Below are 16,078 nucleotides of genomic sequence, written 5' to 3'. Positions count from 1 at the left end.
CCTTCAGGAGTCTCAAAGCGGCTAACATTCTCCTTTCCCTTCCTCCCCCACAACAAACACTCTGTGAGGTGAGTGGGGCTGAGAGACTTCGAAGAAGTGTGACTAGCCCAAGGTCACCCAGCAGCTGCATGTGGATGAGCGGAGACGCGAACCCGGTTCCCCAGATTAGGAGACTACCGCTCTTAACCACTACACCACACTGGCTCTCAGATCGCCACTCAACCATGAAACTCCTAGGGTGATGTACTTTGGGCTACACACTATCTCTCAACCTAGCCTACCTTGCAGGATTGTTAGAATAAAAAAGCCATCTTGCCTTGTCTGCCTCCATAGAGGTATCTGCTCAAATCCAAACACATCACGTGGCTAATATGTTAGGAGTCATTGTGCAAAGAAACAGAAAAAGATGCTTGTAACTTTTAGAACTGTTTCTTTAGTTCAGGGTGTGGTTTTCTGATCTGATAGGGTACAGCTGGTTATGAGTATAAAGGGAGATGGATTGCGATTTGTTTTTGCCTGCAAAAGGACACTCACACACTTTGTGTTTATGCTTGTAAGCTTATAAATAAAACACTGTTTGAGTATTTTTACACCTCGTGGTCTCTGTCATCTGCTGCCAAAGATACCGTTCCAACATAATAATGTATTATCATTAGTTTGATCATACTACAAAATATACAAATCATAAGCATCCACACATAATTTATGCATAGTTATGCAAAGGTTCTTAAACAAGAAATAATAAGCGTAATAAATTGCTGCCAGGGAACACCGCGACGAAGGCAGGATTCCTTTCAATAGCAATATTGTAGTGTTAGGTGCTCCAACGAAGGGAAAATATATTCAAATCGCTTTGGAATGCAGCAATAAACAGCAAACAATACAGGAACAGAACAGTGTTTCAAGGATAAGTCAACTGTTTAAAGTCAGTGTTTCCATAGAGGAGCGGGAGAATAAATGGAATGAGTCATAATATGTAAGGTGTGTGACAAACCGGTAGAAATGCATCACGTTTGCCATCAGATTTGTTGTCTGAATCCAACGGTTGTTCCAGAAAGTCCTTGAACCCCAGGTAGATATTGCACAATACAATAAGAGGGGCATCTCCACCCATTTGCCTTGCAGGTATTTACACAGCACAGCAATCCTTTTCCTGCAGTTCATTGGAGTAAGTCATTCAATGTTGACATAGGAGCCCCATCCATAAAATGCCCTGTGCACATAAATCTGGGTGCAAGAAGCACTCAAGCTCAGCATTGTTCCTGGCTCTACCTTACGACACCATGGTGCCTCTCCTTGTGCTCTGCCTTCTTTCGCCACTCTTAGTTGCCTCTCAGGATCCACGTAAGTTATTTATCATTGATCACATCCATTTTCCTACTATGCTGTTAGGGAATGAAAGACCAGTACTTTGGAATGACATATCTGTTGGAAAAACACCTGGGAAGGCTACCACCTTCCCAAGACACTGGGGCGTCTCTCCGGTGGTCACTCTCTGGCTGTAAATGTTCCTCAGTCCAGAGAGACTGGTGATAAACGACCCCTCCCTCCTGAGAGGAGCACGCTTGTCCTCTGGCATCTCATAGCACAATAAAGAGTCAATTAGTAGCTCTAAAACTATTTAATTTACAGTCTATATACAAAGAACCCATCAGCATATCTGTGCTCTCTCAGCACCAGTACAGAACAGCATCTCACACAGAAGTGAAACTAACTTCCAACAGAACTCCAATAGTACTGAGACTTCCTGTCTCACACTCTCAGACACTCACATGTTATAAACAGCATAGTGCTACTTGCTGAGCAGCATGGGTAGATAAAATCCTAACAATATCAACTGTGCCATCATTTGATGCTAATCTAGGAGGGTTAAAAACTTTGCACAGAATGTTCTTGCCACAGACCGATCTTTTCGCAAAAGGAACAGCTGAGGTGCACACAAGAGCTAGTGTTTTTTCTCCATTTAGATTTCCACACTAGCTTTTGAGTGGATGCCTTTGGTGATGGGGAATCATAGAATCATAGACTGGGAGTAATCTGCTGTAAATTCTAAAGGTGTTGGCTGAAATATACAGTATTCAGCTAAGTGCTACTCAGAGTATATATATTGCAATGGATGAGCCTAAGTCATGTCCGCTAACTTCCAAAGGTCTACTCATAGTAGGTAAAAGGGGTAATGGCAAAGGACCCCTGGAAGGTTAAGTCCAGTAGGACTAGCATTGGGAGGCATATTTTGCATGGATCTATCTATCATCTGTCTATGGATCTACTATCTATCTAAACAACCCAGGTAGCTATGTTGCCCGCCATGTAAGCAGCAAAATGCTATTGCCTTGGTTGTTTTCTACTGCTGGTTGATCTTCTCTTGACTTTCTTGACTAAATCTCAACATGCCACAGGCAGTGGTGAGACTGGGGCCATTGGTGGTGTGTGTATGAAAATGTGCCACTCTTGATGACACAGAAAATTGGTGTTTGTTAGTACACCACCTCTATACTGCACTCAAATGCAAGTTGTGTGCCCATTTTACAAGAGCAGCATGCACAGCTGCCTTTCTGGACATATCCGGGCAGGAGCTAGGGACAGTGCAGCCCATTTCTTCACTTGAGATGACATGGGAAGTACCGCCTTGCCCTGCCCTTCTAGCGACACCATACCTGTTGCCACTGTCTCCGCTTCTCCCCCTGCTCGGCTGCCTTGGCTGTGGGTGGAAAAGCATTGCTAGCACTGATGCCTAATTCAGGTACGATATTGCTGAAATGGCCGAAGTTATTGCATGCTTGCTAGATCATTCGTGGTGGAGGAGGCAGGGCAGGTGGGGCACCTGTGAAGCTGCCACTTTTGGAACTTCTGCTGCCTGAGGCAGTTGCCTCCGTTTGCCTAATGGCAGAGCCAGTTCCCTGCTGGTGCACTGGTGGGGTTGGAGCTGCAAAGCCACCAGTCCAGCACCCAGTTAACATAATTAGCAATTTGTTTAGGCCTGATGAAAGAAGTGCTTCCTCTTGCACAACAACCCATAAAGCACCTTCTAAAATTCACTGCCACAAGTTTTGGTGGTGGTACTGCCTTAGAAGGAATGAAAGTAGAATTAGATCAATCCCTGGAGGAGAGGCTCCTCAGTGGCTTTGAGCCATGTGAGCTAAAATTTAGATGCTAAATGTAACCTCCTAGTTTCAGAGGCACCATACATCTGAAGGCCAAGTGCTCAAGACAAACATCTAGGAGAAGGGTGATGTCTTCCAGCCCTGTGTGTGACCTTCCTGGACCAGGGCATCCACTGGACAGTGAGCCCTGTATTCCCAGCTTTGCTTGAAAAGGAAAAGGAAAAAGAGTATGTGTCTAGCATAGGGTTGCCATATTTCAAAAAGTGAAAATCTGGACAAAATAGCTTTTATTGGAAATTCACAGAATCGAGACTTCTGACATCGGTGTCATATGTCCAGATTTTCCTGGACATTTTAGCGATTTCCGCCCAGACACTGCTTCCGACTGCAGTATTCTGGCTATGTATGTGAAATTCTGGACAAATGGCAAAGTTAGGGTACTATTTCAACGACCAAGAATATTAGGGAAGAAGTACAGTCTCTCTCTCTCTCTCTCTCTCTCTCTCAGAAATGTCGTGCTCCCCAGCTTTCAGTGTCCCCCCCTTACCTACCCATGAATAATTGTTTTGGGCACCCATGTTTCTGAAGGCATGTAGTAGATCACTGGAAGGTGAAAACTGGGCAAGATGGCATTTTGGCTGGAAAAGCACCTTACTTTTTAGAAACACTTCTATTAAAATTTGTTAATTATAACAACGACACACATGTAAAGCACCTTGCTTCTGCCAAAGAATAACAGGAGCTGTAGTTTGTCAAGGGTGCTGAGTACAGTTGTACTATGAGGGGTGAGCTACAGTTCTCAGGATTTTGGGTGGAGACTAAGTGCTATAAGTACACTTTAAATGCATGGTGTGTACGCAGCCAAGGTCAGAACCAGGAGGACACATTTCACATTGTGGTGTGTACTCTTGGGAATATGCTGCCCACAGCCAGCATTACACACTGAATGGGACATCCTGTTTCTATGGCTTTTCCCCATTTTGTTCAATGCCTGAGGGTGCTTCAGTCCCATAGTTGTATGATGTCCTTCTCTCGTCCTCCAGCAGCCTTGAAATGTATACAAGGCTATGATGCTACCCAAGCTCCGATAGAATGTCCCAGTGATTTCGACACCTGTGTGACCATCAAGGATGATTACACACTGACAGGTAAGGAAGAGTTGGGAGAAGGAGAGGGTCATGGAAGCCTGACAACTATCTGGCATCATGTGGTTCCTCTTGGAGGCTTTGAGAATGATTAGGAGTCAGCATGACAATTGACAGGGTCGATGTCTTGCCCAGTGGTGTGCCGAGGGTTGCACACCCCCCCCTCACCGGAACCAAGTGGGGCTGTGCTACACCACCTACCTGCCCACACAACTCAACTCTTCGTGGGCAAATCCCCCTGATGCTTGTGAAGAAGAGTGCCATGCCATACTGCACTGGCCTCCCTCCACCCACACCCAGTCTGTGAGGGACTGGGCTGCTTTGCTGTCTTTGCCTAGGCAAGGTGGGGATCCCCACAGAAGCCAGAGCCTGTCTGCAGAATTTTGCACCTGGGGCCACTGCCTCCCTGGTCCCCCCCCCTCCGCGCTGTGCCACTGGTCTTGCCTCTGGTACGGGTGCTATTTAGGGAGCCTGTACCTCCCCTCCTGTGTTTCCAACCTCAAGGCCATTATGTCTAAGGTGGTTTTTGGTTCAACCTGCTGGATGGTAATGAAGACACATGGCTGTGTATGCCAATGGCAGAAATCCCTTTACTTAAAAATACACCACAACACACCTAGCAAAGTTGGAAACAGGAAGCCTTTTCCCCAGCTCTACCTTGAGATGGTGTGATTCAACCTGGGATCTTGGTCACCAAAAGCAGATGCTCCTATGTTTCTATGATTATGCTGACTTCTGGTCTGATCTACAGGCTCTTATACTCTGGGAGGCCGTATTCCCTTGGGAGAACTTGGAACCAAGGTGGAAGGGCAAGGCAGAGCGGAGACAATAGAGTTATGCAGAAAATGAAGAATTCTGGGGAATGGGGTGTCTTGACCTGCTGTTTGTCTTGTTTTATCTTCCGGTAAACAGACCCAAAATTTAATACAACATTCTATACATGTGGGAGACATCTTTCTTGTGCCCATGCTTTTACCATCACCATAGCAGATGGGAAACATTTGCGCCACAGCTCGGCTTGCTGTACCACAAATGGCTGCAATGCAAACTTAAAATGGGGAGGTAAGTCATCATCTGCCCCCTCTCTGACAACAGAATTGCAAATCTGGGTCCCTCCAGATGTCATTTTCCTGGTGCACCCAGGTTGATTTCTGCTCATGATGCTATTGGGGTGGTCTCAATCATTTCAATCATGTTTGCGTGTGCAAAGGTTTTGGGCTAGTCACATGGCTTCATTTCCAAACAGTGCGCATCCCATTACTTCCTGTGGAACCCCCTTAACTTTTCATTCTACAAATGAAACCAGGATAAATCCGCCATGAATGCAGTGTTATTGTTTCAGGAACACGTTGCAAAAAAGAAATTAGAAATTGTTATAACGAAAGAAAAAAACTATGTAAAATTGTGTAGAAAAGTTTTCTGCTCTATGGTGCCATCCGGTGTTACAACATTCTAACAAATGTAAAATGTTCTTTCTTTACTAATGTAGCTGAGTCCACACACAATTTGCATTTGAAATTGGTAGGAATAGCATGGAGTGTATGAAGTTTTAGTCCCTCTACCTGCTCTCATCCTAATGTAAGGGAGGGATGAAAGTTACCTCTGGACCTCATTCTTTCTGACAAAGAAAATGTGAGAAGAAAACAACATCAAAATAGAGTGCTAGTAGGGGAAAGGGCTCGGCGGGTGCCTGCATGTTGCCAACCACCACTGGGAATGGCGTCCATAACAAGCAGGTGTTGTTAGACAGGTGTGGGAACCACTGGCACTCCAGATGTTGCTTAACTGCACCTTCCCTCAGCCCCAACAAGCATGGCTATTGGGAAAGGATGTTGTGAGCTGGTAGTTTACCAACATCCAGAGGGCCAAAGTTTCCCCACACCTGGCATGAGAAGAAGGAACTCTGAGTGTGGGACAGGATTGTGTGGGGAGAAGCTGACCTCCTAACACTGGCGTTGCTGGCCCCTGCCTGGAAGAGATGAAGGTGGATTTAGAAAGATGTGGGTCTACTGGTGAGCCAGTCCAGAGCTTCCGCTGTTGTATTCACACAACTCCAACCTCCTGCATCCTTTTCCTGCTCCATCATGTGCAAGTACTCCATGTACTGCTGTTTCCCATCTCACTTCTAGCACACACCAGTAGCAGCCATTGTGGTGTGATGGATCAGGCAGGGCAGTTGCATGGGAGCTTGGTGGACCTCCATACAGGTAAACGGCAGAAATGCCAGCATTAGGAGGGTTGCTTCACCCCAAGACACTGGCTGCTACCAGTGCATGTGTGAATCAGGCCTGCCAAGGTACCACCAGGCCTCTTCTTAGATTCCTATTTAGAAATCCCCACACTGCTTGCTTCTCTCTTCTTTGCTTCCTAGTTCCTCCAGCTTCTTCTAGAAAGAATGGGCTCGTTTGCCCAATTGGATGTTTTGCTGAGACAGACGAAACCTGCAAAGGCGGAAAAGTCTCATGCACAGATGCGGAAAATACTTGCATCAACGTAACAGGGACCTATGGCACTAAGGAAGGTACTTAGCAGGGGAGGAAGAGGGATTGCGTGGGGTAGAGGGAACAGGTGGGAGGAGAATTCTGCCTCTGGAGCTTCCAGAGATGGACCAACCATGAGCCAAGATGAGATGGACATCTCAGATGGCAGAGCGAGAGACCTGCTGCCCTGAACCTCAAGTAACAGTCTTCCAGGGTGTTCTCTGTGTGCATTGTCCTTTGGTGCACTAAAATGTTTTGGGTGAGGGGTTGAATTTGGGCTCCTTCACATAAGTCATTTTCAAATGAGTAGAACCTTGAGATGAGATTATCAAGCTAAATGTTGGAACGTTCAGATTGGCCAAATAAGGAAGTCTTGTATGAGTCAGAATTAGGTACACGTAAAGGAATAGAAGGCACATTTCATCATATGTGATGGACTTGTAGAGCAGCTAAAGGATTTTGGGAGATGATACGTAATGAGATGAGAAAATTTTTTTAAGAGGACTGTCCCAAAAAGACCAGAAGCTTTTCTTCTAGCAATATTTGGACCAGGTGCACCAAAGAATCAAAGACAAGACAGCTTTCAAGGAGGATCGGAAGATCTTTATAGATTATTTTTAAAAATATTGTAAACATGTTAAAATGGTAGCAGGTTTGGAGTAAGCTCACCAGCAAAAGTTTTTTTGAGAATAACGTGGAGGAAAGAAGGTATAGAATAATTATAATATGCAGCAGCAAAAGATAATTTGAGAAAACCAAGGAAGGGTGGAAGGGAAGTTGATTACCAAGGGAATATTGGGAAATTTTTGACTAGTTGTATTTTTTGAAATTTATAAATAAAATTTATAAACAAACAAACAAATAAACATTCTTCTCCTAGTGCATAGTTAAATGATGGGATTCGGTCTTATAAGACGTAGTGATGATGGCCACCATGTTGGATGACTTTCAAAAAGTATTGGACAGATTCATGGAGGATAAGACTGTCAATGACTATTAATCATGTCTACTTGCAGATTCCAAGTCGTTTGTCGTGAAGGGTTGTGGAACAAGCAACGTGGGTGAACTCTATAGCCTAATCGGGTTCATTAACGGAACCTGCTACAAAATGCGAAACGCAGTATGGAAGCCTGCTAAATCCTCCAGCACCAACCATATTCTGGGGGAGAGATCCTTTCTCCTCCTGCTACTCAGTATCTCCAGCATTCTCTTCATGAAGTTTCTCTCCTGAGTTTTATTCCAATGCCAGCCAACTTGTAGGATCCATGCTGTGAGCTTTTGGGTACCGGAATGGACAAATCTGTTAAGATCAGTGCTCTTAAGTTTCTCATTTTTAAAAAATCTTAAATTCAATTCTCCACAATACTAGAACAATCCGCATTTTTTTTATTAAAAAAAAAATATTGAAAATCCATCCACGTTTTAGCATAAATTTCTCCTAATAAGGACAATTTGTAATTGCAGTTTGACTAGTGTAGAGTTTTGCTAGCATTCCCCCCTAAAAAAATGCATTTGTGCATATGTTATTATCACCGAAACATGCACTTTTGGCACTTCCCCTACATAAATGCATTTTTGTATACACTGTTTGGTTTATGAACTACATTGCAAAATTCTGAGAAATGGGAAATTTGAAGGCTGAGTTTTAGTTTGCGTATTGATATGGGAAGTGCAAATGACTTAGTTTCTCATTAATATGCGGACAAAATTGAATTTCTTCCTCAACCCAACTTGGGGACTAAACCACAATTCGCCCCATCCTCCTCCAGGTTTCTTTTCAGGGTTCCTGACTGTTTTCTGAATGAAAGATTGCAGGCCCAATAAAGGATATTCAGTCCAAAAATGGTTCTATTTGCTTCTCCCAGATGACTCTTCCAGAGTTTAAGGAAGGCTTTAGCACTAAGGGGAGGTCCCAGTCAGAGCCTTCTTGCATGGCTGGGTGGGGTGGCGCAGGTGAGGCTACAGAGGAGATAGTTGTGTTTCTTCCTAATGTAACTTCGTATTGATTCAAAAAGTGATTTCGTCAGTCTGGGGCAAAGCAACACTCCTTAGGTTTGTCCAAGATTATTGCATATAAAAAAGAGATGAACCTCAATTAAAACAAATGAAGAAAGTAAAGCCCAAAATCAAAAGCAAGTCCCACTACCATTCCAGCCATGCCTATGCTCCTAGCCATATCTCCATTTTGTCAAGCGAGAAGCCTGAGCACAGCTCAAGGACATAAACCAGAGTGTGCAGCCCAGCTGGTGAACAGTAGCAGATTGAGAAGTATTGGGTCCCTTCATAGTAGGCACCAGTGAGAGCAGTGAATGTCCTGGCTGAGTGCATGGAGGTGGTTGGAGGGTGGATGGTGGTCAAGGGATTGAGGTTGAACCCGGACAAGACAGTAGTAGTAGTAGTAGTAGTAGTAGTAGTAGAAGTTTTGTGTGTTTGCGTGTGTTTTTATGGGAGGAGTTAAGGACTCCAAGTCTGGAATCTAAAGAGACAGAGCAGCTGGGGGACAGAAAATAAGCAGGACTCCAACTTTCTCACTTTTAAAACCTGCCAAGATTTTGAGGCCTGAAAGGTGATAACTGAGCGATCCATAAACTCAGAAACCTGCAAAGCACCAATCAGCTTTTGCAAAATGCTGTGCCTTTGCCTTCCATGCTTGAATTCATACCAAGTGGGCAAAAATGGATCACCTGACCTCATGGGGACATCAGCTGATTTTTTGTTGGGCAGCACACACACCCTGCCATCAAAGTTGGCCCATTCTCCTGATCAAGTTTCCCAACCCTGCAATAAATTCAAGTGGAGAGAGAGAAACATCAGCTCTGTAACTATAGACAGGGATGGAGACCCTATGCTGCCCCCTCTTGAGTTTGCTGGACTACACCTCCCACAATTCCTTACTGTTTCAAGCTGGCTGGGGCTGATAGCGACCGGATTTCAGCAAGACTTGGATGGCCAGCTCTGCTGTGGACTGATAAACAGAAGCTGGAAGAGCAAACTGCTGATCTCATAATCATGTCAGACAATAGGTGTTCTAAGCCTCCACAGTTGCTGGGTTTATGCACCTGAAAACTCTAAGAAGCTGCAGCAATGATTCTTGCTCTTCTGCCTAATGTCACTGAAGCTTCTACGAGTCGAAGAGGCTGAGTGGCCACCTATGGGGTAATGCGATCCTGCAAGTAACTCGGTTCCAAGCTGTTAAGGGCTTTATATACATATGAAGGCTGTAGTCATACAGCTGTTTATTCCATTTCCCCAACGTTTCCCTAACTGTTGATTTCCCCATTATATCTGGCAAGTCACATGACATAAAAGCCATTTGCAGAAAACTAATGGAATATAGTACATATTTGGAACTATTTCCATGTTATTTGATTCCGGAAAAAATATCAGTTTGCAGCTCACTTAACCTGGAAATTCATGGGAGTAAAGTCATGAAATTTGGGGTGGTTAGATCAGCATACAGTCCTTTCCTGCTATTTCCATGGGGGTCTCATGGGGGAGCAGAAGCATACATGTGTGGAAAGGGTGGGTAAGCAACAACAACGTCCAATGATGTTTGTTGCTGCGAAAGAAATTTAGCATGTCCAGGACATAGGGGCCAACTCCTAGGGCCCCCTACAATAAAACATTTGAGAGTCTGCTCCCCCCCCAAGTTGAAGGGCATTCCCATTCAAATGGTATGTGTGCACTGAGTCATGTGATTGATTATGTGGGGCGTGGCCCACACAATATTTTATTCAAGTTGGCACCCCTGGTCCGGAATATTGGTCAACAAGCCACAATTCTGCAACACAACAGGTATTGCAGTATGAAATGAATGTTAGGAAACAGGACAGAAGCACTAGCATTATATTCAGGAAAACAAACACACCTTAAGAGTAACACCTTTAATTTGGCCCCATTAACATATTGACAATCAGAGAGCACTTTTGGGTAGATGTGTAATATGATGATAGGGTCTCGCTCCTATCAGCTGTTGTGCTGTCACGTTCTATGCTCGCTACAGTTTTCCGACCAAGCGCAAGGAAAGTTCCACATGCCCATGGCCAGCAAGCACATATTTGTTGCTGGTCACTCTCCCCCATTTATCTTTGGAGCCCAGTTGGACCACGAGCCAAATCCCCCCACAGCTAGACTGGAATAGAGATCCCTGATGTAGCTGCCATCTGAGCTCAAGTTTCCCTTTCTCTTTTGCATGTGTTCCCAAGGCCATGCAGACGTCTCTGATCGTCTACCTCTTCATTCTCCTGCCTGTTACAGGTAGGTCAGTAGGACTTAACTCCTTAGGCCAGGGGCAGCCAGTGTAATGCATTCCAGGCACTGTTGGATTCCAGCTCCCATGAGCCCCAGCCCATTGATGAAGGATGATGGGAGTTGAAGTTCAACAGTATCTGGAGGCCATAACGTTGGCTACTCTTGCTGCCTTACACCATGTTAGATTATTTGCCTATCTAATTTGATATTATTTACTCCTGCCTTTGCCAATAGCTCCCAACAGATGGGAGTTGTAGTACAAACTGTGGGGTAGCCAGCCTCATATAAGCAACATGCTTATGTCTAATTAATGTATGAAGGAGTTAATGTCATAGAGTAAACTGGTCTGCAAGGCTTAGTTAGGCCACTCCCTCTCACCTTGGGAGGAAGGCAATCAAAGGCCTTTGTTTACTTCAATCTACCAGAGAAGTTCAATGAGTGAAGAGGTTTTGAGCTGGTTGCTACAGTTCAGGCCACATGGCTCTTACAAGCCATTGTTGTGTTTGTATACCAATAATTTAGGAACTTTCACCACCGTAACTAAGGCAGGTTTTACTGCCTGTGCAACGTTTTCTGAATGCTGTATGGATAAGCACCATGAATATAACCTTGGGAGGGTTTGTAAGTAAACCATTTTAACTTACCAAATCTATGGTCTTTTTCTATGCTAGGGGAAGAGGTGAACTTTGGAAGGACCTTTGAAGGACACATTTTAAGGATCTAACAACCTTTATTTCCATGCTTTACTTTGCTACAAATTTTGTGGTTTTATAGCTCTACTGGGGTTCACTCACCAAACAGCACTTGGCTGGATCTTGGCATCCAGGGAATTCTCCTCCATTTTGTGGTTTGTTATGCCATTTTGTGGTTTACCCAGGGTGCCAAAACCAGATCCTCCAATTGTGCCTGTTTTTTAGGGACAGACTCAGATTTACAGAAGCCACCCAAAGTTTCTGATTTGATCCTGGAATGTCTCGCGTTCCTTAGGACATCCCTATTTTCATTGGAGAAATGTTGGGGGGTATACAAAATGTCTTGGGCCAGCCCTGAATAAAGCTCACTTGCTACCACCTGACTGGAACTCAGCCCTTTATTTAATTCTGCCATTTCCTTTCCCTTCCAGGAGTTTGCTTGAACTGTGAACGCTGCAGCAGCAGCAACAGCGACTCGTGCATTGGGACACCCTATACCTGCCCACTATCTGAAGATGCCTGTCTTATCTTCACCTCGGAGAACATCGTTGGTGGGTGATTGTTTGGTTCTTTGCCAAGGTCTGGGCATGGCCACAGGCAAAAATGGGTAATGCCTCTCTCTGTGTGTGTGCATTTAAAAAGCAAATCAGGATATGAATGTCAAAAATAAATGAGTAAGTAAACAAAAATTAATGTACTCAGATTGACATTGCTGTTGATTTCTTTTTTGCCTTTCCTCCATGAAAAACCCCAGGAAATGACCGATGGTTCTCCACGTTCAAAGGCTGCACCAAGAAAAAGTTCTGCCCTCCGACGCCCATGGGCTTCACTTTCCCGAACCAGCGCAAACGGAGAGCTGCCAAGTGTTGCCACAAAGATCTCTGCAATGCTGGATCAGTGACACGTAAGCACCTTGGCAGGACTTTTCCAAGCTCTTCCACTTCGATGGGGTGATTCGCGTCACCAAACTGCACCCCAGCATTGCTCCAAGGGACACTGGTTGCTCCTGGGAAACATTGCCATGGAGAATTGTGAACCAATCTCAACCAGCAGCCATGATTTGTAACACGCTTCATTGCAATGGCAGTAGTGACCTCTGAGAACATCTAGTATGAACTAGGTCACATTTAAAGCACATGTCTCCCCACCTCAAAGAATCTAGGGAACTGTAGTTTGCAAAGAGTGCCAGGGATGGTAGCTCCAAGATGGGTTAAGGATGGTTCCCAGGATTCTTTGGGGGAAGCCATATGCTTGTGAATAGTTAGAATATGTCCCTAGAGTACAGCCATTAGGTTTGCCATATTTCAAAAAGTGAAAATCTGGACAGAAAAGTTGGTGAGCTTTCTCCCCTCTGTTTTTTTTCTTCAAAGTTGTTAAGCTCTGAATGAGTTATTTTTAAGGGGTTAGCATACGGCCAGATTTCCCTGGATGTTTAGCTGATTTCTGACTGGACAGTTTCTGACAGTCACTTACCAGCTATGTCTGGGAAATTCTGGACACATGGCAACCCTAACAGCCATCATGTTCTCACCTTCAAAACCTGGGGGGCGGGGCTGTTTGTGTACAGCGGGAACAGGATTGCAATTCTACCTCCTTCCCAGACTTTTGGGTGTTAAGCTGGATGCATACAAATTTGTTTGTAAATATTCAATAAACCATTTCCATTCTTTTATAAAAAGTTTGCCATCTTGATTTCTTTTTTCCCAGGTAAGTTTAATCATTTCTGCATATTCCATAAGTTTTTGTATGCTTTCTTCTTTTGCTAGGAATTCTTATTCTTTCCATTTTGGGGCAAGCAACATTCTTGCTGCTGTAGTAGCATACATGAATAAGTTTCTGTACAGTTTGGGTAGTTCTCTTCCTATAATTCCTTTTTTTTTTTTTACGGTAACCATTCTTAAGTTGGGAATAGAGTAGTTGCTTTGGAAGATGGCGTTTCTAAGTGGTCCATGTTTCGCAAGCATACAGCTAGCAGGAGTGATCCCACTTGCCTTCTTTTGGTGTGTGTGAATGTGTGAATATGCTCACAGAGAGCCAGTGTGGTGTAGTGGTTAAGAGCGGTAGACTCGTAATCTGGGGAACCGGGTTCGCGTCTCCTCTCCTCCACATGCAGCTGCTGGGTGACCTTGGGCCAGTCACACTTCTCTGAAGTCTCTCAGCCACAGAGTGTTTGTTGTGGGGGAGGAAGGGGAAGGAGATTATTAGCCGCTTTGAGACTCCTTTGGGTAGTGATAAAGCGGGATATCAAATTCAAACTCCTCCTCCTCCTCACAGCTATGACACATTGAAGCTGAACATTGGCAGGTTGAGGACAGATACAAGGAAGCACTTCTTCATGTAAGCACATAGTTAAACCGTGGAACTCAATCCTATGGTAGGCAGTGATGGCCTCCAGTTTTAAAAGAGGATATAGAGAAATTCATGGAGGATAAGGCTATCTGTGGCTACTAGCCACAATGGCTACACTCTTCCTCCATATTCTAGTGTTGAGTGGAGGTGGGGAGGGCAGATTGTATGCCTGTGCCCCCTTCTAATTCCTGGATCCAGCACAGATTCAATTCCTGGAACAACCTGCCTTGCTTCCGGCTTGAGGTCATGGCCTTCTAAGTATGGGCTGCTTAGGGAAGGTGGTTCTGTGCTGGACAATAAATAGTTGGGTCCCCCTCCCTTGACTTGTTGGTAGTTAGAAAGACAAATGGCAGAGGGCAGAGTTGTGTGAGAGCTAGAAGCTGGAAGCAAAGTTGCAGGCTGGGAAGCCAGAGAGACAGAGCCATGCCTGGTTTCTGCTTCAATCCAAGGCTGTGGCAATGGGAGAAGCAAGAGCCTCTTGGCATGTTAGTGCTATGAATCCCTCCATCATAGGCTCAGGTTGTATATATGTGCAAAAAAAACAACAACCCATATACCATAAAGGCGCCACTGTCTCTGCTGCCCATTATTCCAAAGCAAACATGAACCCTGGGTGAGAGCACTGGAATCTTGCACCACTGGGAGATTGGTGTGGCATCATGGGTGCCAGGGCCCTGGGTGCCCGAGGGCTCACAGAATTCCCTATGAAGGGGGAACAAAGTTGGGTGGTTGCTCCTTTGGTGAAATGTTTGAGGATTATGACAGACGCCCAAAGGGGAATGACTGGAGGATGGGTAACTATCTAAAATCTGAAAATGGATCTGAGATGAGGTGTTTCTTCCCTGTTTCTGTGCTTGCTCTCAGTGCCACGGCTAGGGGCCAGGCCAAATGGCTTACAGTGTCCTGGATGCTTCTCACAGAATCCAAGGTGCCGCCCCACGGAAACATTAAACTGCCACGGCTGGGAGCGCAAATGTGTCTACTATGATGTTTCCGTACAACAGGGTAAGGCTGCATTCAGACAGCTCTTTATTCCATTTTCCTGACGTTTGATTACCTGATAACTTTCACGTTTTATGCAATCTTTCACATGATTTCACTTTGGGAAATCTAGCAGAACCAAGTGGAATTTTAGTGCCCATTTCCATGTCAATTGCTCAGCTTAAACCAAATCAACATTCTTCTCAATTCCTGCAGGTGATGAGATATACAGTTATGCCAAACGTGGCTGTGGGACCAAACACGCCTGTGTGAGCGGGCCACGTACTCTCGGGATACCTGGATTGTACATAGAAATTTGGAAGAACGCCATGTGCACTCCAGCTGTCAAATATATGCACTAGCAAGTTGCTAGGCCCTCAGAACATAAATATGTGTTGAAACATCTCTTCAGCTTCCTGGAAGATAAGATGAGGTTAAAAAGAAACAAATCCAGGCATCATTATTAACAGGCATTTTCCATTTCCACTAATCCTATGCAATTTTATACTTTGAATATTTTTCCTTGCCAGTGAATAAAATCATGTCAAGAGTGAAGATGTTTCTGGTTCTTTGAGGCTCCTGGGATGGCTCTAAATCACTGAATGCTCCCTTTTCATGGTTAACAGTAGCCTGTGTTTTGGAACTCACTGCAACAGGCACTTCTGTGCAAGCCAGAAATGCCCATCATTTCCACATTGCCATTCTGTAAGTCAGGCATGGGGAATCTTTGGCCCAGATCTGAAGTGCCACGAGCAGCAGTTTCGCTCACAAGGCCATGTTCTTCAAACCACACCCATCTGCTCCACACCTGATGTTATATGTGATGTCAGGTGTGTGGCAGGTGCAGATGTGGTTGGATTGGCTGTGTGACCAAGTACCCCATGGGAAGCTATATAGTGCAGCCAGTCCCTGCAGAAAGTAAGGTTGAAGTCATTACCCATCCGGAGGGGATGCTCACAGGGGACCACACGACCCCAAAGGGTTCCCTACTCCTGTCCTAAGTTTATTCATGCTTATTGATACTCTTCCTGGCTTTCAAAAATGATTGTGCTTTGCAAAATGGTATGTATCCCCTT

General features: G+C 44.8%; 2 protein-coding genes across 2 annotated transcripts; both read left to right on the top strand.

The window, feature by feature from the left end:
* Positions 1-989: 989 nt before the first annotated feature.
* Positions 990-6,778, top strand: LOC310683490 (phospholipase A2 inhibitor and Ly6/PLAUR domain-containing protein-like; the record flags this gene model as incomplete). The annotated part of the gene is made up of 4 exons (XM_083453424.1): positions 990-1,344; positions 4,151-4,252; positions 5,162-5,311; positions 6,621-6,778. Exons 1-4 carry the CDS (start codon positions 1,209-1,211, stop codon positions 6,776-6,778), a joined length of 546 nt encoding a protein of 181 aa, XP_083309550.1. The 5' UTR covers positions 990-1,208.
* Positions 6,779-9,777: 2,999 nt separating this feature from the next.
* LOC310684725 (phospholipase A2 inhibitor gamma subunit B-like) lies at positions 9,778-15,557 on the top strand. The gene is made up of 6 exons (XM_083456214.1): positions 9,778-9,885; positions 10,935-10,986; positions 12,104-12,223; positions 12,427-12,576; positions 14,886-15,026; positions 15,219-15,557. Exons 2-6 carry the CDS (start codon positions 10,938-10,940, stop codon positions 15,362-15,364), a joined length of 606 nt encoding a protein of 201 aa, XP_083312340.1. The 5' UTR covers positions 9,778-9,885; positions 10,935-10,937; the 3' UTR covers positions 15,365-15,557.
* The last annotated feature ends 521 nt before the right edge of the window (positions 15,558-16,078 follow it).

This window comes from Podarcis tiliguerta (assembly GCF_965153285.1).
Source record: "Podarcis tiliguerta genome assembly, chromosome: 8".
NCBI lineage: Eukaryota > Metazoa > Chordata > Lepidosauria > Squamata > Lacertidae > Podarcis > Podarcis tiliguerta.
This window is presented reverse-complemented; position numbering and strand designations above follow the sequence as displayed.